General features: G+C 42.3%; 2 protein-coding genes across 4 annotated transcripts in view; one reads left to right on the forward strand and one right to left on the reverse strand.

Moving 5' to 3' along the window:
- The window catches only part of GPAT3 (glycerol-3-phosphate acyltransferase 3), a 39,249-nt gene extending 29,484 nt beyond the window's left edge, over positions 1–9,765 (forward strand). For both annotated transcript variants that reach the window (XM_069978192.1, XM_069978191.1), the window contains 6 exons: positions 1,533–1,648; positions 2,642–2,697; positions 4,674–4,759; positions 5,884–6,012; positions 8,016–8,095; positions 8,868–9,765. In XM_069978192.1, coding sequence (XP_069834293.1) covers positions 1,533–1,648; positions 2,642–2,697; positions 4,674–4,759; positions 5,884–6,012; positions 8,016–8,095; positions 8,868–8,970 — 570 coding nt within the window. In that variant the 3' untranslated portion in view covers positions 8,971–9,765. The remainder of the gene's footprint in view (positions 1–1,532; positions 1,649–2,641; positions 2,698–4,673; positions 4,760–5,883; positions 6,013–8,015; positions 8,096–8,867) is intronic.
- Positions 1–23,527, reverse strand: part of ABRAXAS1 (abraxas 1, BRCA1 A complex subunit) — a 125,263-nt gene that overhangs the window by 70,468 nt on the left and 31,268 nt on the right. The window lies entirely within an intron of this gene.

A 23,527-nucleotide genomic window follows, 5' to 3' on the forward strand; every position in this document is an offset into this window, starting at 1 on the left:
GATGAACGGAGGGGGCGGGGGGCGCCGGTAAGCGAGTGCCCAGCAGCTGCAAGTGGCGGGGGACAGTGAGGCGCGGGGCAGCTGGTAAGCGCCGTACGCTTACCGGCGGCCCCGCGGCTCTCAGCAATTGACAAACGGGGGGGGGAGGGGGGTGCTGCCGGGAAGCGCCGCGGACGAGCGGCTCAGAGCGATTGATGGCCTGGGGGGGGGGCGCTCTACTGGTGGCCCCGCGGCTCTCAGCAATTGAATTAAGGACGGAGGGACGGAGGGGGGGGGCTAGGGGGCTGCCGGGAAGCGCCACGGGCGAGCGGCTCGGAGCAATTGACGGAGGGGGAGAGGGAGGGGTGACGGGTCACAGTCAGGGGGTGAGCTCTGGGGCTGGGGGGGGCACACGGTACTGGTGACTGGGTGGCTGCTGTTAGAGAAGGAGTCAGTGACAGCTGCACTGATTGATCACTGTCTCCCTCTCGAACAGCAGCCACCGCCGTCCTCCTTCACTTCAGATTGGCTGGGATAGAAGCGCTAACCCGGCCCATTGAAGAGAAGGAGGACACGTGATGCCGTGTCGGGAGGGTCGGGGCAGGAGCAGGGAGCGTGTCGGGGTGGACTGAGAGCTGATGATTCTATGCAATCCGTGGGGGTTGGGGCACCTAGATAACAGCAAAACTGTGCAGAATCCTTAATAACTTTATATTGGAAAGATGGAAAGCTACGGGTGGGCAACGTATTAATGCAAAAATAATTTTGGGGGGAATACCCCTTTAAATTTCAAATTGGTGTTGGCACCTGTTCAAAAATACTGACGGAAGCACGTCCAGTTCAGGGCCTGATGGGAGTGATCTATGACCGAGGAATCAAAGAGAGGATCCCTGTGTCATGCACTGCAGCTTCAGGCTCTGCATTAGTTTATTTAAAGGGGTACTCTTGTGACTTATTTCCTTTTTTTTCCCCAAATCAATTGATTTCAGAAAGTTATAAAGATTTATAATATACTTCAGTTTAAAAATCTTCAGTCTTCCACTACTTATCACCTGCTGTATGTCTTGCAGGAAGTGGTGTATTCTTTTCAGTATGACACAGTGCTGCCACCTATGTCTGTGACAGGAACTGTCCAGAGCTGTAGCAGTGTCCCCTTACAAAACCTTTCCTGTTCTGTACAGTTCCTGTCACAGCCAGAGGTGTCAGCAGAGAGCACTGTCAGACTGGAAAGAATACACCACTTCCTGCAGGACATACAGCTCATAAGTACCAGAAGATTTTTTTAAAAATAGAAGTAAATTACAAATCTATATACCTTTCTGACACCAGATGATTTGAAAGATATTTTTTTCCGGAGTTCCCCTTTAAATTGTATAATCTGAATACTTAGAGATTAGGTTCCCTGACAATCTAGGAGGGAGAGGATCATTTGGGTGACCAGAGGAAATTCTTTGTAAGTGTTTTTTTCTATGTACAGTAAAAGTTTTGTTTTGCCAGACATTGTTTGCACAAGTATTTGAATACTTATTGTCATATTTCACGTGCTCATTCAGGTTGGACAGGTTCATGGAGGGCTCATGGGACTTATTCAGAGAGCGATGGCAAGGGCATGTCCACATGTATGGTTTGAACGCTCTGAGATGCGTGATCGCCACCTTGTGACAAAAAGGTATGATGATTTCTCTTTGTTATCCCATATGCATTTAATATACCTGCCAGAAAATGACAATAGGTATCAGTCATCTCAGAATGATTTAAAAGCTTTTTTATCCAAATTAAACTTAATTCCAAATCGTTTCTATAGGGCCAGACCTAAAATCCTCAGACGCCGACAGCACATCGCTAAGTGTAATAGCAATGAGCGGCTGGCGATTATAGTGTCACATAATAAATAACTCAGCTTACCACGTTCCGGGACGTCCTCGGAGGCCTTCTGCGCTGTGTGCAGCTCTGCCTCTGCTCTGGTCTTTGCAGTGACACCTCCGGCCACTCGGCCAACAACTGGCCACGGTCTGTCTTGGCCAGTGATTTGTTGAGAGGCTGGCGGCCTGTTACTGCAAAGACTGGAGCAGAGGCAGAACGCAGTAAGGTGAGTTAATATTTATTTTACACTTAATGCAAGGGCTGCACGGACATCACTAACAGTGTCCATGCAGCCCTTGCTGCCCGGTCTAGCAGATCGGCGCTCGTTTACTGTTTATTATCGCTCCGTGTAATAGGACCCTAAGCTTCAAAGTGCTGTTTGCATAAACCAAAATCGTTGAGAGCAGTGTAAACAATGGGCAATACTTGCTAATTCCAAAATGTGATTGGGATTGAATCCAACAGTGTTGCATAATGGATTGTAGGGATGAGTGAATTTCTAGTACAAATCGGCAAGCTGCCTTTGAACTCTGTGCCGATCCTCTCTGCTTCACTCCGGGTGCCTGGAAAAGCTGGATTCAGTCCTGGAAAACTGGATGAAGTTTTCAAGGACTGGATCCAGCTTTTCCAGGCACCTGGAGCGGAGCGGCACGGAGTTCAAAGACAACCAGCTGATTAGCTGACTGCTGAGCAAACAAAACGCTTCTCTTTGTACAGTAAATTCACTCATTGCTGTAAATTCCTCTCTAATAATAAACTTTCTCTGCTTAGTTCTCTATACTTCCTATTCTTTAAACAGGCTGCGAGAACATGTGTTTGATAAGGAAAAACTGCCCATCCTGATTTTTCCAGAAGGTAAGGCTTGGCGCCTAGGTCGCAGTTGTATTTATGTAAGATTATACTGCAGTTGCTGGCTTGCTGAGCATAGCTTCAGTTCTTATGGAGCTATTGGCTGAAACTGCACTTTACAGACTTCTTGCTGTGTCCACACCCTACAGGCATTTTGCTTATCATACTAGTAACACGGTAAGCTCTCTGCTGTCTTTTACCTTCTTCCTTATGCAGTTTACGCATTAAGTGGGAACTCTGGCGAATTATTTTTTTTTTTTTTACAAATCAACTGATCAACTGGTACCAGAAAGTTTTATATAGATGTAAATGACTTCTATTTTAAAATCTCAGGTCTTCCAGTACTTATCAGCTGCTGTTTGTCCTGCAAGAAGTGTTGTATTCTTTCCAGTCTGACACAGTGCTTACTGCAGTCATCTCTGTCCAGAGCAGTAACAAATCTCCATAGAAAACACGGACATAGGTGGAAGCAGAGAGCACTGTGTCAGACTAGAGAGAGAATAAACCGCTTCCTGCAGGACATACAACAGCTGATAAGTACTGGAAGATTTTCTTTTTTTGAATCAGATTTTTTATTGAAAAAAAAAAAAAGTTTTTTACAAACACAAAAAGTGTCTGGTTTTTGGCCTCCCCCCCCCCCCCCCCCCCCCCCCACCCCAAGCCATGAAAAAATGAATGAAACCAGACTCATAATGCAGATCAGATGCGTTCTCCAGCCGTGTTCATCTTACAGGGGACAAGAAAATTAAACGATCAAACGACAAACGAGAAATCGTTCATTTTGATCTTACAACATGTTCTAAAATCGTTGTTCGCAAAAAATTCACATATCATTCCGTGTAAACAGTCGTTCACCGATTTTTTTTTTTTTTTTTTTTTTTTTTTTTTTTTTTTTTTCTATGTGCGAGATAGGTTTAAGCGATAGCAAAACGAATTTTCTGTACGATATATCGTACCGTCTAAATGCTGATCATTGTGAAAAAAAAAAAATCTTTACTCCGACATCGTTATTCGTACGATCGGGCCAATTATCGTTTCTTGTAAACGCAGCATTAGAGCCACCACCTCCCGCCAATAACCCTCCAACTCCACATAAGATGGGCTATAAGGGCCTCTCCCATGCCACACCGGGGGCAATTTGAGTCAGCACTGGGGTTCTGTATACTGTATGGATAAGGAACAACTGGGAGAGTCTGTGTGCCTCGGAAATCGCCAATTTAGGCGTCATAGCTAAAACATTGGTCGTACCATTGGTCGTCCTTTATGGGACCCACATCCATCTCCCACTACTCCTTGATCGTTAGAGGTCTGTTGGACATATATGAATCCAATATAGATAAGGGAAATCAAACCTTTAGAGTCAGCACCCTGTCTAAAAGGAAATGAAGATATATCCGGGGATGACCTACCAAATTGCGTCTCAATAGCATGGTGCAGCTGTAAGTATCTAAAGAAGGCCAAGTGTGGTAAGTCCAAATCCATCTGAAGCTGGGCAAAAGACTTGAAAGCTCCCTCTTGGAACAGTTGTGAGAGAGCGTTCAATCACTTCTGCTCCCAGAACAAAGCTCCATCCAGTCTGAGCAGGTGTGGGAAATACTGCAAGATTTTCAAACAGAAGTAAATTATAAATATTTGTAACTTTGGGAACCCAGTTGATTTGTAAAAATATTTTTTTGCTGGAGTACCCCTTTAATATCTGAAAGAATAGCACAACCTGCATAGGGTTTTGTCATAGTCTGCTATAATGCTAAATGTTACCTTGGTTGATATTCTGCATTATTAGGGGAAGGGGGGGGGGGTTGCATATAAATAATGCTGCTCTTTTGCCTCTTACTGATCACATTTCTTTTACCTTACTATATTATTTCCATGAATAGCTGTTTTGTTTTTTTTTTTATCAATTTTGAGATTGAGAAAGTTTCAACTCAATCTTGATTTTTCTTCTTAGAAGGTCACTGCTGTTTCTTCCCTTGCCATCACAGGTACCTGTATTAATAACACATCTGTTATGATGTTCAAAAAAGGAAGTTTTGAAATTGGTGGGACCATATATCCAGTTGCAATAAAGGTGAGCACGGTGTTGTAACAAGGTGAGCACGGTGTTGTAGTAAAGGTGAGCCAGTTTGCGCAACCCTTTGTTAAAGGGACTGGTATTTCACAGTCTTCATGCGTTTTAAAAGTCCAGACGTCTTTATTTAGTCAAAGATAAACAGCAACATAAAAGTTGTGCTTGTCCATAGGAGGTAAAGGGTGGTGCTATTGCATCACCACTTAACTCTTCACACTCTGCACCTGACCCATGGAGTGCATAAACCAATTAAACACATTTACATTGTTTCCTATGGGAACATACAGCTCTGTTCTTGAACTGCTCAGTTATGGAACAGCCGTTTTAGAACAGATTATGTTTGAGAAAAGAGGTATTACTGTATTTAGTTGTTTTTTTTTTTTAAAGGTTTTATTTTTTTGAAAAACAGTCAAACAAAATAAAACACATAAATTGCCTATTGTTGTAATCATACTGACTTGAAGAACATAGATTAACATGTCAGTTTTACCATAGGGCAAATGGCATAAACAGCATTTTTTTTTTTTTTTTTTTTTTATTTCACAGTGCAAATTATTTTTTCAGGTGTGCAGCATATTTTATGGAAAATGAAGTCTGTCATTGCAAAGTGCAATTGGTGTAGCAAAAAATAAGGGCTCATGAGAAAAAAAATATTGAATATTTTTTTTACCCCCTTAAGAAACCTACATAATGAATTGATATCTGCTCCGATTTTAAATAATTAGAAAGCACAATGTATCTTACTAAATTTGGGGTAAACTTGAAATTTTGCTTTGTGTAGAAAGGCCCAAAACACCCCAGATCATAAAGGGTTGGGCCACATTCACATGTTAAATGTTCCGCACGGAACATGGACGTAGAATGCCTGTAACAGGTATTTTTAATGACAGGGTCTCTACTATATGATGATAGGGCAAAAAATCCATTTGGCAGTAACAGCATTGTTCACACAGTGAACCAGGTCCAGGAGCAGAACCAACTTGCACCTTTTTCTGTGTTTTTGGGCTTACTTCTGTTTTATTTTCTAAAAAATACTGAGCAAAATGCTGTGTGTAAACCATAGCCTTACATTGACTTATTGGAAACCAAAGTTTTTCTTTTCTTTTCTTTTTGTTTTTTTACAGTATGATCCTCGGTTTGGTGATGCATTTTGGAACAGTAGTAAATACACTATGGTGAAATACCTGCTGAGAATGATGACAAGCTGGGCTATCAAATGCAATGTATGGTACCTACCTCCAATGACAAGACAGGTATAGCTTTTATTCTTTTGTTGCTTTTGACTTCTCTTTTTAATAAAGGTATATGACAAGGTTTTATCATTTAATTGAAGACATTATTATAAAATTTGGCTGGAATACTTCTGTAACTGTTGGTCATCTCTGAGGTTACATGTAAGGCCAGTCCACTATTTGAGGGATAATGCTGCAGATAGAGTTTTCTTATCCTGCTTGGAAAATTCTGTACGTAAAAACTAAAAAAAAAAAAAAAAAAAAAAAAAACTGCTGACACTTCTTGCATCCCTATGCAACGTGTATAAACTTTTTTTTTTTTTTTTTTATAATTTTTTTTATTTTCTTACAGAATTTATTAAAAGCTCATAGGCAAACCACAATACGGCATAAAATACAAGTTATAACTAATAATGCGTCAGTATATACATATATGCATGTCTTCAGATTTTCTGTTTATCAACAATAACTATATACCATACTCCTCAACTACTCCCCAAGTGCCAGAGACGCCTGCTCTGTACACCGCACCCTTATAGCTTCCTTAAGGTGTATATGAATTATTTAGTCAATACATCAAGTAGGTTCTTAAACGTCTATAAACTGTAGATTTCTGCAAAACCCTGCATGCAGATATGTAAATGATTCCAGGTATGTCCTGATACTGGGTCTTGCCAGAAGGCAGAGTTTCCCCCACTGCACTATAAAAAGGCTCTCAGAATCTACTTTTAGATAGTTTACCTCCTGATGAGAGATTGACAGCTAGACATGCCTCTAGGATGCACTTAAAGTGTACCTGTCGTTATAACTTTCAAAATCTAAATCAGCAGGGGATGTGATATAAAGCAAGTTGGCAATTTACATTAGTGTGTTTTTTTTTTTGTTATCATGCTTTATAACAAAGCTATACTTACCTGTATCCAAGTCCAGTCTCCTGAAGGCAGCTTATTAGTCTTGTGCTGGTTAAAAAAAAGACTAAACGAAGGAAGTCCCAGCCAGTACGTAGTGTCACAGCTCAATGTGTCCATCAATTAAATGACTACCTTCTCTGCGAGCTCAGATAACTGTGACTTTTTTTTCAACCAGCACAATATATATATATATATATATATGTATATATGTATATATAATATGTGTGTATATATAGTATAATTTTGTCATCAATAAGTGTGTGTGAGTAAACTTGATGGGGTTTCTAGATAATTTTAAGTACCAGTGGTGTTTTAGGGTCTTATTACACAGGCCAATGACTGCCGGATCAATACTGTAAATGAACGCCCATCTGCTAGATTGGAGTGTGTTTACTGGGCCTATTACACGGTCCGATAATCGTTTAGCACGGGCTGCATGAACATTGTTAGCGATGTCCGCGCAGCCCTTACCCAAACAGTTAATACTTTACCAGGCGTGTGGACAGGTAAAGTATTAACTGTTTGAGCAGTCATCAGCTGTCGGCTACATATTGCTATTACATGTAAAGAAAAAAATCAACCGATTGATCGTTGTCATCGGCTGATCGTTGTCTTTATTACACGGAACGATAATCAGCCGAGTCAGGCCGGTTATCGCTCCGTGTAATAGAGCCCTTACTATTGCCAACCCAAACTAATACTGACCTGCATATTAAGCTTTTAAGGGTTTTACCATGTTTATACTATTGATGACTTATCCACAATCGTCCCAGCACCGCCACGGTAAATTTGTTCTGGGGAGCCATTGCAGCAGCACTCATACACAGGGCATGATGTCAGTGGCAAGGGATACTGCAGCTCAGCTATTGTTTAATTCAATAGGACCTGAGCTGCAGTAACCCGTGCCACCATTGCCCAGTAGTATAGAGAAAGAGACCCAGCACTCACCAATGTAGGCTACCTAGCACTGTTCACTGTGTAGGGGTGAAGCGGCTCCCTCGTGCAACTGATTGGCAGGGGTGCTGGCAGCTGTTACCCAGCCGGTTACACAATCTACACAGGATAGACAGTCAGTGTTACTAAAACAAACTACCTCTGTTTTTATGTTTTCAGGAAAATGAAGATGCCTTTCAGTTTGCCGACAGAGTTAAATCTGCCATTGCAAAACAAGGTGGACTAATTGAACTACCCTGGTAAGTATACAGCTGTTGTCACTGCAAGTTTAAGAGGTTGTCCCAAAGCACAAAACCGACCAAGGGAATAAGTTACTTTCAGAGATGAGATCATTTGACATACGCATACCCGTAAACTGATTCTGCACAGGCAAAAAGGGTTTAAAGGGAAACTCTAAACTCTAAGAAGTCTCTAACCTGCTATTATGTCCCAATAGCGCACGGGGCACGGAGGATGGAGGTAATTTTCTTACCTTGATCCTAAGAGCTGTTTTGGGGAAATCTTGGCTTTATTTAATATGCAAATTAGGTGCAAACCCCATATGTTTATCCAGCCAATAGTTGTCCATTAGAGTTTAGCGCATCTCTAGCATGCTTTAGTCTGATCGTTCGGCATTTGGCACCATTTCGGCACCAGCTGCTAAACAAGTTGGATGCAGCCCTAGGGAGTCCAGGAATACATGGATACAGCCCATGGCTGCATTCACACTTGCGCTATTTTGAGGGCCGCGTGGTCATGCCGGGCAGGGAAACAATCCAGGAAGGCTTTCACAGTCTGTAAGGTCCACAAAATTTATGCATTTGTGAATGCAGCTTCAGGCCTATGGCCGTATCCATATTTTCCTGGACTCCCTAGGGCTGCATCCAACGACTGGTATTCAAATGCCGAATGATCGGACTCGAGCATGCTCAAGTTGCACTCATCTCTATTGCCACATGTACAGGTTTTTTCGCAGTGGTTCAGTAGAGACATTCACAAGTCAACACTGATACCTGTTTGCTGTGTTTGCAGGGATGGCGGCCTCAAAAGAGACAAAGTAAAAGACTCCCTTAAGGAGGAGCAGCAGAAGAACTACAGTAAAATAATTTCCGGAGAAAATAACGTGGATCAGTAACTTACATGAAGAACTTTCATAGACTCCAAAGATACTTCCAGTTTATTTTTCTATTGTCTTATACTATTTCGGATATACTTGTCATACTCTAACTTAGATATAAATATGTATATTTTTTTTCACTTGAACAAAAGACTTTACAAACAATTTTCCGGTAAGCCGTAACTATGCAAGTGCAGTCAACCGTGACGCTGCACCAAGGGCTACTTTAATAATATTAGTGGATAATGGTGGGGAAAATGTAATTGGATTTTTTTTAGCCTTCTCAATATTTTTGTTAAGAATATCAGGTATATGATTGGTGATTGCTTTACTAAATACCAGGCCGTGGTAGGCTTATTTGTGTGCACTATATAATCACCATTTTCAAACACCTGATATACAATGGATTCTAATGAACAATGTTTTCGGAGTCATGTCTTGTAGTAATTGTTCAATGACCTTTTTACTTACGGCTCAGATTAAGGGTGTGCGTTTACACAGAAAGATTTATCTGACAGATTTTGGAAGCCAAAGCCAGGAATGGATTTGAAAAGAGGATAGATCCCAGTCTTTCCTTTATGACCTGTTCCCTGTTTATAGTCTGTTCCTGGTTTTGGCTTCAAAGATCTGTCAGATAAATCTGTCTGTGTAAACGCACCATTAAGCATGCCTGTTTATGTTGTTGTTCGATTCCTACAGGGGTTTGGCCACTAGTAACCTGGAGATAACACTACTACGTGTATTTAAATGTGTAAGGTGAACGTTAAATGGGTATGCTGATTGAAAAAAAAAATAAAGCATATTAATTGTACAAAAAAATATATATTTCAATATATTCAATATTTTTTACGCACGTTAGAAATTGTGCTTGCTCTGACGAGTAGAAGGGAAGACTCCGGTTCTCATTCTATTAGGCAGGTGTTGTATTCTTCAGTGACTAATGTTTTTTTATACACTTCCAATTGACATACGTTCACATGTTTAGGTTTTTAATTGGAGCCTGCACCTGACAAACCCGAGCAAGTGCTGGGGCCCCCATTCAGTTTGGATGTTGGTTTTGCATCTTGGTTCCATTGAAGTGATTGGTGCTGAATTGTAATATCACAATACCTGGGGACAGGGGTGGTGCTGTTCTTACAAGAAAATAATTTTGTTTTTCCTGGATAACCCCATTAACATTCTTTAGGTGATAACTTTGAGGGTATGTTGTTACGTGTGTTTTTAAATGAAAATACAGCCGTAAGTTGTGTGAACATACCCTTCCTGAAACACTGGTTACAAAATTGTCTATCTTTTACACTGAATTAACATTCCAAGCTGCTGACATTTTCATAGTTTGACATCATAAATGATGCTGTCGAAAGATCCGAAGTCTGGGACCGTGCGCTTGTGACTGTGACGGTGTGAATGCCCACTAAGGGGTGGGAAGGGAGGAGGTGTTACAGCCCTCTGTTCAGGAGCTTGGGAAAGCCTCTAGTAAAAGAAAGTTAAAGGGGTACTCCGGGCCGGGGGGTATTTTGGAGGATCGCTCGGGAGGGGGTAGAAATTAAAGCCGGAAGTCACTTACCTCCCCGTTCCAGCGCCGGTGCCCAGATTGTGCCGCCCGGTACTCCCATCCGGCGGCCGCTTCCTGGTCAGAGCTGCTGCATGAGACGTGATGTCTCAAGGCAGCTCTGCCAATCGGCGGCCGAGGCAATTGCAGGCACCCCGCCAGAGTTTTAATGTGTCTTGCAGAAACTTGCATTTGAATTTTTTTCATTCAGATTTTTGTATATTTTGTTTTTCACATCCCTTCAAGGGCTGAAATATACAAAGAATAGAATAGAAAAATGAAATACATTACTGCGGAGGACAGGAGATATAACTGACAGCCAAGCGATTGTTTGGACATCAGTTATTAAGGCTGGGTTCACACACAGTATATTTCAGGCAGTATTTGGTCCTCATGTCAGGTCCTCATAGCAACTAAAACCAGGAGTGGATTATAAACACAGAAAGTCGCTGTTCACACAATGTTGAAATTGAGTGGACGGACGCTATATAACAGTAAATAACTGCCATTATTTCAATAAAAACAGCTGTTGTTTTAGGATAACAGCAAATATTTGCCATTAAGGGTAAATTCACACGGGCGTCTCGCATAAAAAAAACGCAGCTAATCCGCTATTCACGTATTAATAATAATAGGAATAATAAATGTATTGCGGATTAGCTGCGTTTTTTTTATGCGAGACGCCCGTGTGAATTTACCCTAAATGGCGGCCATCCACTCTATTACAACATTGTGTGAACAGAGCCTTTCTGTGCTTTCAATCCACTCCTGGTTTTGATTGCTATGAGGACCAAATACTGCCTGAAATATACTGTTTGTGAACCCAGCCTTATGCTGAGTTCACACTACGTATATTTCAGTCAGTATATTTCAGTCAGTATTGCAACCAAAACCAGGAGTGGATTAAAAACACAGAAAGGATCTGTTCACACAATGTTGAAATTGAGTGGATGGCTGCCATTTAATGGCAAATATTTGCTGTTATCTTAAAACAACGTCTGTTATATTGAAATAATGGCAGTTATTTACTGTTATATGGCGGCCATCCACTCAATTTCACCATTGTGTGAACAGATCCTTTCTGTGTTTTTAATCCACTTCGGGTTTTGGTTGCAATACTGACTGAAATATACTGACTGAAATATACGTAGTGTGAACGCAGCCTTAGGCCAGGTTCAGACTATGTAACTGTGCGGCTGTATTTGCGTCTGTAATTGTGCGGCGGTATTTTTGGTGGTTCATGCGTACGCTGGAAAGTATACGATATACGGCTGCACAGTGCACACTATGTATGAATCTACGGCCCTATCGTAAACGGACCCGTAAAAAAATGAACAAGACCATTGTTTGCGGCTGGAAATGCGGCCATGGATTGACAGGCGGTCCGTACGGAGTACTTCAAAAATAGCCGGCAATGATGCCGAATGCCGATGCCTCTAATAGTTAATATATTAAATTAATAAAACACATTTTCTTTGTAATAAAGTCCCTTTCGTTGTTCAATAATTTAATTCTAACGAATCCATCATTGTGCAATTAAATATACTGTTAAAATAAATATATATATATAAATAAATGTATATTTATATATATTTATTTTTTTTACAGTATATTTAATTGCACAATAATGGATTCGTTAGAATTAAATTATTGAACAACGAAACTGATTTTATTTCAACGAAAATGTGCTTTATTAATTAAATATTAATTAGTACAGGAAGCTCCAGTAAGCCGTTAATTCATATTGCCGGCAATAGAGCATTCTGTACTAATCATCACTTTACTTTAATGAAAACATCAAATGTTTCTTCTAATTATGTTATCACAATAGCATTATTAGAAGAAACATTTAGAATTATATGTGCGCTCAGCTGATTGGCTGATCGGCTGAGCGCACATATAATTAGCGGGTCCGCAGCACAGTGACTTCATTGTGCTGCGGACCAGCGAAGAGGACACATCGGGGTGAGTATAGAGCTCTCCCCACCGTCTCCCCAGCACTGCACCCATCCCAGCAAGGAAGTGGGGTCACTTAACCCCTTCCTTGCTGGGATGGGTGCAGTCTGACATCAGTCTGGCCCCCAAGGGGTTAAGGGGGATGCAATACATCCTCCCTTAACCCCTTGGGGGCCAGACTGTAAGCAACGATCTGTAAAGATGCTGCATACTGTAAGGAGCACAACACCGCTCACAATGATGGGTGTTGTGCTCCTGTTTGTGTGTTTTTTGTGTGTTTCTCCGTTTTTGTTTTTCAGATATCGGTATCCTGTGGATTACGTCGGATTACGTGGACTACGTCGATGACCAGCGGTTGTTTGTTGTTTTTTTTTTTTTTTTTTTATAAAATGGTCAATGAGGGGCGTGGGGGTGTTTTTATTTGAATAAAAAAAATTTTTAACTTGTGTCTTGTCTTTATTTGTTTACTTTATAGACTTAGTAGTGGAAGCCGTCTAATATATGGAATCCATTACTAAGTTGGGGCCTAGTGTTAGCTGGTATAAAATGGCTAACACTAACCCCCTATTATTACCCCAGTACCCAATGCCACCAGGGGTACTGGGAAGAGCCGGGTGCCAGTGGTCCCGGAGCGTCAAAATTGGCGCTCCTAGACCGGGCGGCAGCAGGCTTGTAAGATATAGGCTGGGGAGGGCCTAAACCAATGGCTCTTCCCACCCTGGTGTTACCAGGCTGCTGTCGTTTGGTTTTTAACCCGGCTGGTTATAAAAATAGGGGGGGACCCTATGCGTTTTTTTTTTAATTATTTATTTAAAAAAAAAAAACGCATAGGGTCCCCCCTATTTTTATTACCAGCCGGGTTAAAAACCAAACGACAGCAGCCTGGTAACACCAGGGTGGGAAGAGCCATTGGTTTAGGCCCTCCCCAGCCTAAATCTTACAAGCCTGCTGCCGCCCGGTCCAGGAGCGCCAATTTTGACGCTCCGGGACCACTGGCACCCGGCTCTTCCCAGTACCCCTGGTGGCATTGGGTACTGGGGTAGTAATGGGGGGTTAGTGTTAGCCATTTTATACCGGCTAACACTAGGCCCCAACTTAGTAATGGATTCCGTCTATTAGACGGCTTCCACTACTAAGTCTATAAAGTAAAGAAATAAAGACAAGACACAAGTTTAAATTTTTTTTTTATTCAAATAAAAACACCCCCACACCCCTCATTGACCATTTTATTAAAAAAAAAACAACAAACAACCGCTGGTCATCGACGTAGTCCACGGAATCCGACGTAATCCACAGGACACCGTGAAAAACACACACACACACAAAAAACACAAACAGGAGCACAACACCCATCATTGTGAGCGGTGTTGTGCTCCTTACAGTATGCAGCATCTTTACAGATTGCTGCTTAGAGTCTGGCCCCCAAGGGGTTAAGGTAGGATGTATTGCATCCCCCTTAACCCCTTGGGGGCCAGACTGATGTCAGACTGCACCCATCCCAGCAAGGAAGGGGTTAAGTGACCCCCCTTCCTTGCTGGGAGGGGTGCAGTGCTGGGGAGGGGGTGGGGAGAGCTCTATACTCACCCCAATGTTGTCTCCTCGCTGGTCCGCAGCACAATGAAGTCACTGTGCTGCGGACCCGCTAATTATATGTGCAATCAGCCAATCAGCTGAGCGCACATATAATTCTAAATGTTTCTTCTAATAATGCTATTGTGATAACATAATTAGAAGAAACATTTGATGTTTTAATTAAAGTAAAGTGATGATTAGTACAGAATGCTCTATTTCTGGCAATATGAATTAACGGCTTACTGGAGCTTCCTGTACTAATTAATATTTAATTAATAAAACACATTTTCGTTGAAATAAAATCAGTTTCGTTGTTCAATAATTTAATTTAAACGAATCCATCATTGTGCAATTAAATATACTGTCAAAAAATAAATATGTATATAAATATACATTTATTTATATATCTATTTATTTTAACAGTATATTTAATTGCAAAATGATGGATTCGTTTAAATTTTTAATTATTGAGCAATGAAAGGGACTTTATTACAACGAAAATGTGTTTTATTAGTTCAATATATTAACCATGAGAGGCATCGGCATCGGCATACTGCAGAGGATCGCAAACCCCGGTAATAGCAATTCATGTAAACTGTTTCCCTGCTTTCCCAGATGCATCCAGAGGTGTTTGCATCACTTTCTAAAGATTTTATTTGTTATTTTTAGTTGAACCAGATTTCCAAGTAAATGACCGTATGTTTTCAGCCGCATGTCTATTTTTTCCCACGGCCGTAGTTTCATCCGCACATTTACAGCCGCATAAAAAATACAGCCGCACACATACATAGTGTGAACATAGCCTCAAGGTGTATGACCACCTTTACCTGAGCACTATGCTCAATCGAGTGTGCTTGATCAACACTGGTGAGGTGCATTGTCTATTTTTAATCCCGTAGTGACAAAACAAATTTTAGTATTAGGATGTGCAGAAAAAAGTTTCCAGCTGTTAAATTTTTTTTTTTTTCCATGTGCGGCTGTGTGAGACCGTGTAGTTTGTACTCTTTACCGGGCAGTAAACATATATTTTTCTTTATTTCATGGGTTGGTAAGAATGCAGCAATACCTAATTTGTATGTTTTTTGTTTGTTTGTATTTTTTAGCTATAATTTTTTTAAGGCTATCAGGAAAAAAAAGAGGCAAACAAAGTGCTGCATGTGCCCTTACCCAAGGTAAGAATAATTCACATAGGTTATAAATAGAGATAAGTGAGTCAGATTTGTTTTGCTTCGTACAAAGGAAAACTGATCTGCTTTCCTATTCCTAAATCTGCTGACTTCGTGCACAGGGAGGTTACCACCTGGGACTGACTGGAAAACATGGATACAGCCATAGCCGTGGACTGCCTGGAAAACATGGATACAGCCATAGCCGGGGACTGCCTGGAAAACATGAATACAGCCATAGCCGGGGACTGCCTGGAAAATATGGATAGAGCTATGGTTGTATCCATGTTTTCCGGGCGGTATCCTGCCTCTGTTCTGTTCCGGCAGTCTGAGGGATAGGAGCGCAGATCAGTTTTGCTGATCTGCACTCATATCCCTCAGGTAGATCCTGATGAACAAAAGTTTCTTTTTTCCAAACGCATATATAGCTTCTCTGTCAAAAAAGATCCTTTAAGACCGGTTATTGCTTCAGTTCCAGTATAATTCTCGGCACAAGGATGCCACTCAGATTGAACACTGAACCAAAACCACCTTTTTTTTTTTTTTTTTTCATCCATTGGCTTGACTTTTTTGTTTCACTGTAGTCCTAGAGTCATATTTTTTTTTCTACCAGTGTAGCTGTGTGGTGTAGCTTGTTTTTTGCAGGATGAGCTGCAGTTGTTATTGCTGTTGTTTTAAAATATATGTTTTATTTTTCCTACTTTTGTGTGTGTGTGTGTGTGGTGGGGGATGAGATGGGAAAAAGCAACATCATTATGTTTCTTTTCTTTTTTTTTTTTTTTTGTTATATGCTGTTTACAATGTGATATCAGAAATATGCTTCTTGGGTCCTTATGATCTTGGTGATGCAATGTGTGTGTGTGTGTGTGTGTGTGTGTGTGTGTCTTTTAGTTAATAATTTTATTTGTTTATTTTTTTATCACTTCTAATGCTTTGGGTTTTTTTTAACACATATTTTATCTTGCTTTAATTTTACTTTTTGTGTTGTCCCCAAAGGGGGAGTTCACCCCTAGTACATAGCAGTCTGCACTAATGCATACTATACCTTTTTGGTTACTAGAGATGAGTGTATTTGAATATCGGCTGGTTGCAGCCCTGTCCCGCTCCAGAGTCAGAAAGACAGGGCAGCCCAGATGAACCAAAATCAGCAAGCAAGGGCAGGGCTTAACAGCATTATGGGCCCCTGGGCAGAGGTGCGAATTGCCCCCCCCCCCCCCCCCCCCCCCCCCCGTCCGCTGCCATCAAAACCCTCTTATCTGGTAAGGTATATTGCCTATATTAGTGATTGTCATATATGTTGCACACATACAGTATATCACTATTATAGGCAATATACCTTACCACCTATTTATCTACCATATAGGTACAGGTATAAAGGTGGAGCAGTAGGTAGGTGGTTATATAGACTATAATGGTGATATATGTGTACAACCATATATATAATATATATATATATATATATATATATATATATATATATATATATATATATATATATATATATATATATATATATATATATATATGGGGTACAGGTATATGTGGGGTATACAGGTGGTGGGTAATAGCCTAATTAATATATATTGGTGCCCCTCTCTATATATGAGACATGTTGCTGTCCCTCTGCATATAGGCCATGTTGTCTCCCTGTATACTGTATAATACAGGGAGTCTGTGTATACTGTATTATACAGTATACAGGGAAACAACACGGCTTATATATAGAGAAGGGCAAACAACATGTCTCATATATACAGGGGGCAACAACATGACTATTATATGTGAGAACCATGTTGTTTCCCTGTATACTGTATACAGGGAAACAACATGGTTCTCATATATAATAGTCATGTTGTTGCCCCTCTGTATATATGAGACATGTTGTTTTGCCCTTCTCTATATATAACCAATGTTGTTTCCCTGTATATTGTATTATACAGTATACAGGGAAACAACAATGGAGTGATATATACACATTCAGGAAGAAGATAAGTATATAATACACTGCTGTATACACTGAATGGAGAGATATATACACTCAGGAAGATAAGTATATAATACATTGCTGTATACACTGAATGGAGATATAGACACACACTCATACAGGAGGATAAGTATATAATGCACTGCTGTATACACTGAATGGAGATATATACACACTCAGGAGGAGGATAAGTATATAATACACTGATGTTTACACTGAATGGAGATATATACACACACTCAGAGGAGTTACACCCCTGATCCCCCCTCCCTCCCTCCCTCCCTGTTTACCAGTTCACCCACAGCCCTGTCTGCATCCCTGCAGAGAGCACTCCCATGATTAACACCTTCCCTGGTATCAGCACATACTCACTCAAGCTTTGTGCTTCAGGCCTCCAGCTTCTCCTTCCTCTCAGGGCTCTGCTGGTGACGTCACTCGTGCTCCACACGGGAATGCAGGGGGTGAGAGAGGCCTCTAGTGACCGGAAGCAGAATGGAGCTTCCGGCCACTAGAGCGAGCTGTGCACAGCCCATATCTGCTCATCAAGAGCACTCCCAGTTAAAGGGCCAGGGAACATGTCACAGGGCAGGGGCCCCCTAGGACGCAAGGGCCCCCGGGCAGCCGCCTACCGTGCCCAATGGGTAAGACGGCCCTGAGCAAGGGTTAAACCAGAGTTCAGGAGCGTCCATGTTTTCCCTGACTCCCTAGGGCTGCATCAACCACATGTATTCAAATGCTGAACGAGTGGACTCAAGAATGTTCGAGTTGCTCTCACCTTTATGAGATGCTCACTAACAGCCTGTGAAACCCAGCCTGTTACCTTGAAGATGCAGCTGTTGCTATCAGTGCCAGCTCTCTTCTTGGCAGCTGTGGTGGGCTCCTGGCTGTGATTGGCAGCAGACTCCTATCACTTCAGCTCTACTTTTAGCCCACAGAACGCCAGCCCCATACATTTAAAGCACTGTGCATTGACTACCTTCCTAAAGCGTCATACAGGTGCAGCATTGAGCAGGCAAGGGTTAAAATCAGTGTAGGAAACTTTTTTTTTTCCCCCCCATCAACATGATGGCACCATGGAGAGGGACCCCGCCCCCAGGGACAGGAAACCTAGAGTATAAAAAGTTTAGGCCCTCCTCTCATCCTCAGTGGTTTCCTGTCCCTAACGGGAGACCTGAAGTACAGAGGCTCTCTGAGTCTCCATAACAAGTTTACCGGGGCCTCTCCTGCTGGTGCCGCCCTAGTTGGGGTGTGCAGAGGAGGTCCAAGGGGGATGCAGGGGCCTCCCAAGAAGACCGACTCACCATTCCTCCCGGACGTGGTGTTGTCTTGAGGCCGAGGACCGGATAGCCTGCGGGCTCAGGGCAGCTCAGGGACGCTGTGGGGAGTAACGCGCGCAACGGAGCGGGCAGGTATACAACCCACACTACTTCCGGTTCAGGGGCCGGGATTACCTATTGGCGCGGGGCAGTGACGTCGCGCGGGAATCCGGGCCAGGACGCACCGGAAGTGACGTGGCTCGCCGGTCAGGGTACTTCCGGGCTGGTGTCTCAAATCTTCGGCGGGGTGAGTCGGCCGGCGCTCGTGGCAAGAAGCAGCAGCAGTAGCAGCAGCCATGAGCTCCAGCAGTGAACGGAGGAAGGAGTCATCCAGTGCAGCGTCATCCAGGGTATCGGCCATTCTTCTCCCCCGGTTGGGGGGGTGAGATGACTTTTTTTGTTTCCTCTGTATCATACATTTATGGGCTTTCATTATGATTATTTGTAGGATGAAAGTTCCAGGCGCTCAAGGTATTCTAGGCATAGAGAGTGCAGGATTTGTAAAGACAAACTGAAGTCTGATTACAACAAGCCCACATGTGAAGAGTGTATTTCTAGAATGTTTAGGGCTGAAGTCCCTTCTATGGAGTCTATTATCTCATCTGTAAAAGATATAATTAAGAATGAAATTCAGAATTCTTTGAAGGATATTGTATCTACACCTGCTCCTCCTCTCCCGCTACCAACAATTATGCCTCCGCCTCCTCCAGATGAGGAAGTGCCAGGTCCCTCCAGAGCTCCACTAGAAGTTTTTGGTGAAGCTGAAGAAGAGGGATTAGTAACTAAAGATGGTTCGGGAGCAGAGGACTCTGACTTCTCTGATTCAGATATTGGGGGGAAACCTCTTTTTTTTCTATTGAAGATATCAGTGCTCTGGTGAAAGAGGTTAGAGCTACTATGGAATTGGAAGAAGTTAGAGAACCTAAATCTGTACAGGATATAATGTTTGGAGGGCTAGACACTAAGAAACAAAGAGTTTTTCCCGTGCATAGAACCATTTCATCACTTATTGCAAGAGAGTGGAAAAAAACGGAAAAAAGGGGGTTCATTCCTAGAGCGGTTAAAAGGAAATATCCGTTCGACGAATCAGAGAATCCTTCTTGGGATAAACCGCCTAGCATTGATGTTTCTATAGCCAAGATGTCCAGAAAAGGAGCTTTACCTTTTGAAGACCTAGGAACCTTAAAGGATCCTTTAGATAAGAGGGCAGATGCTTTTTTAAAGAAATCCTGGGAAGCCTCCACAGCCTCGTTTAAACCCAATATTGCAAGCACATGCGTAGCCAGGTCTATGATGGTATGGCTCAGTAAACTAGAACAAGACTTACAAGCAGGAGAATCAGGAGAGAAACATTTACCCATGTTAAAAAAATCGGCTGCTTACCTTTCAGATGCTTCAACTGACACCTTACGCTTCTCTGCTCGTTCAGCAGCTTTATCCAATTCGGCCAGAAGAGCCCTATGGCTAAAAAATTGGTCAGGGGAACCAGCATCAAAGGCGAAGTTATGTGGTATACCATGTGAAGGCAATTATTTGTTTGGTTCTTTTCTAGATGACCTTCTAGACAAAGCGTCAGACAGGAAGAAAGGTTTTCCCTATTCCTCGCAAAGGAGTCACTACCAGTCCTTTCGGAAAAAGGGAAAAGGTGGATTCCAGAGGAAAGGGTCAGAAACCTCCGGGAAAGGAAAAGGTAAAGCCAGGGGGTATATGTTCTCTCAAAAGACCGACAATTCCAAAAAATCCTCTGCCCAGTGACGCCGGGCCACGAGTGGGGGGCAGGCTGGCTCAGTTTGCTCAGGAATGGGAAAAAATATGCGTCAGTTCCTGGGTTTTGCAGTTCATTCGAGAAGGAGTAAGCATAGACTTCCGTTCATTGCCTCCCACTCGTTTTATAATAACAAAGAGTCACTCGGGGGAAAAGGGCTAACAACTATTAGAGACAGAGGTCAGGACATTCATGGAGAAGGGAGTTCTTATACCGGTACCAGAAGGAGAAGAGACACAAGGCTTTTATTCAACCCTGTTCCTAATACAAAAACCAGACAAATCCTACCGAGTAATCATAAACCTAAAACCATTGAATCAGTTCATAAGGTACCAACGATTCAAAATGGAGACGATAAAAAGCACAGGAAATCTTCTTTATCCAAATTGTTCTATGGCATCCATCGACCTAAGAGATGCCTACCTACACGTACCAATTCATCAGAAATTTCAAAAATACCTCAGAATAGCAATCTGGATGGACAAAGTGCTTCTGCAGTTCCGAGCCTTACCATTTGGGATATCAATTGCCCCGAGAGTTTTCACAAAGATTATTGCGGAAATGGCAGCTCACATAAGAGAAGAGGAAGGGTTGTTCATTCCGTATCTGGACGACTTTCTGCTAGTGGCGGAAAGCAGCGACAAACTGCAGATCATGATAAAAAGAGTCCTATCCATTCTACAGAACCTGGGCTGGATCATAAACGAAGAAAAATCCTCTCTAGTGCCTGCAACGAAGAAGAAGTTTCTAGGAATAATACTGGACTCAGTAATACAGAAGTCTTTTTTGCCAGAAGAGAAGATTCAGAAGCTGCAGGAGGCAATAAGAACACTGATTCAAAATCCAAAAACGTCCATAAGGAACGGTATGTCTTTGTTGGGTCTTTTTACAGCAGCCATTCCCGCAGTACCCTGGGCTCAATACCACTCCAGGCCTCTGCAGGCAGAGTTATTGTCGATATGGGATGGCTCCCCTACAGACCTCGACAGAAAAGTCGTCCTGTCTCAAGGAACTCTAGACAGTTTTTCATGGTGGCTTACAGGAAAAAATGTATTGTCAGGACTGAGTTGGGTTAATAAATCCCTTAAAGGCATTACCACCGATGCTAGTCCCTGGGGATGGGGAGCACATCTGGATCATCGCAATTTCCAAGGCCCCTGGTTGGAACAGCATACCTATGGGTCTTTAAATCAAAAAGAATTAGCTGCAGTTTACCAGGCTCTGTTAGCAGCAAAGAAATTCATTTGTAAAACGAACGTAAAAATTATGTCAGACAACTCTACTACAGTTTCAGTAATTAATAGACAGGGTACAACTAGAAGTCAGGGATTGCTTAACCTGTCTTATGATATTTTTTCATTTGCAGAAAACAACCTGTTAAGTCTCTCAGCAGTGCACTTGAAAGGGATCATGAATACGAGGGCAGACTTCCTGAGCCGTCACCAATTACACCAAGGAGAATGGCAGCTGAGCCCCACAATATTCCGAATGATAACAGACCTATGGGGGGTACCAGTCGTGGACTTGTTCGCAACACGGCAGAACAGGCAAGTCAAGCTTTTTCTTTCATTGTCCCCAGCAGACCGGCCCCAAGGAGTAGATGCATTAGCTCACCACTGGTCATGGAGCCTTATGTACGCCTTCCCTCCGCTAGCCCTCATTCCTCGGGTTTTGAAGAAAATCAGACAAGACAAAGCCAAGTTAATTCTAATAGCACCATTCTGGCCTCGCAGAGTATGGTTCTCGTCTCTTCAGAGTCTGTCCGTAACGGAGCCATGGGTGCTTCCGGATCAGGAAGATCTTCTTTTTCAGGGGCGCATCTTGCATCCCAGTGTGAAGCAGCTGCATCTGACGGCATGGCTTTTGAGCGGATGATCCTTAGGACTCATGGCCTTTCTGATACAGTAATTTCCACTCTACAGAAGAGTAGAAAGGCGGTAACATATAAAATCTACTTTAGGATCTGGCAAACTTTTTTCTCCTTTGTGGGTTCCAGTATTATAGACTTACATAAACCAAATATTGCCCAAGTTCTTGATTTTCTACAAAAGGAGCTAGAAAAAGGGCTAAAACCAGCCACTCTAAAAGTTCATGCTTCAGCACTGGGAGCATTATATAACCAACAAGTGGCATGTCATCCATGGGTCATGAGATTCTTTAAAGCGGCAGCTAGATTCTCCACCACAGTTAGCTGTGCCGTCCCTCCATGGGATTTAAATTTAGTCCTAAAAAGCCTAACAGATGCTCCGTTTGAGCCCCTTACGGAAATTTCACTAAAAAACTTGACATTAAAAACAGCTCTTTTAGTTGCAGTTACCTCGGCCAGGAGGGTAGGAGAATTGGCAAATCTGTCCTGTTGTGAACCTAATACAAAGATCTTATCAGACAGAATAATTTTTAAGCCCGATCCAGCCTTTCTCCCAAAGGTAGTGACTAATTTTCACAAATCTCAGGACATTGTTTTGCCATCTTTTTTCGAGAACCCATCTAATGATAAAGAAAAAGAATTCCATTGCCTAGATGTTAGACGAGTTGTTTTGCAATACTTGGAGTCTACCAGACAATTTAGGAAGTCCAGATCACTGTTCTCTGGAGCCAATAAGGGATGTAAGGCAAGCAGTGGCTCCATTTCCAGATGGATAAGACAGGCCATATGTGCTTGTTACTCTGTGGCTGGGGTTTCTCCACCACTTAGGCTTAGAGCTCACTCCACCCGGGCAATAGCTACTTCCTGGGCAGAGAGGAGTGACGCTTCTATTTCTCAGATTTGTAGGGCGGCGGTTTGGTCTTCACCCCACACTTTCTTCAGGCACTATAGATTAGATCTATCTGATTCATCGGGTGTTGCCTTTGGTAGGAAAGTCTTACAGGCCATTGTCCCCCCCCTAGTGTGTTTCTTCTCTGGTATTCTCTCCATGGTGCCGTCATGTTGATGGGGAAAACAGAAATTACCGATAATGATGTTTCCTCGAAACATGACGGCACCACCACATTCCCACCCTTTTTGGTGTTATCTCACACTATTTCACATAGGTGTGCAAAAAAATAAATAAATAAATAAAATTTTTCATTATTAGTTGGTGAAGGTGTTGTATTGTTATCCTTGTACTAACCATGGGTCTCTGTAAATCACTGAGGATGAGAGGAGGGCCTAAACTTTTTATACTCTAGGTTTCTTGTCCCTGGGGGCGGGGTCCCTCTCCATGGTGCCGTCATGTTTCGAGGAAACATCATTATCGGTGAGTAATTTCTGTTTTTTTTAAG

The sequence above is a fragment of the Dendropsophus ebraccatus genome, chromosome 7, assembly GCF_027789765.1.
Source record: "Dendropsophus ebraccatus isolate aDenEbr1 chromosome 7, aDenEbr1.pat, whole genome shotgun sequence".
In the NCBI taxonomy this organism is placed as follows: domain Eukaryota; kingdom Metazoa; phylum Chordata; class Amphibia; order Anura; family Hylidae; genus Dendropsophus; species Dendropsophus ebraccatus.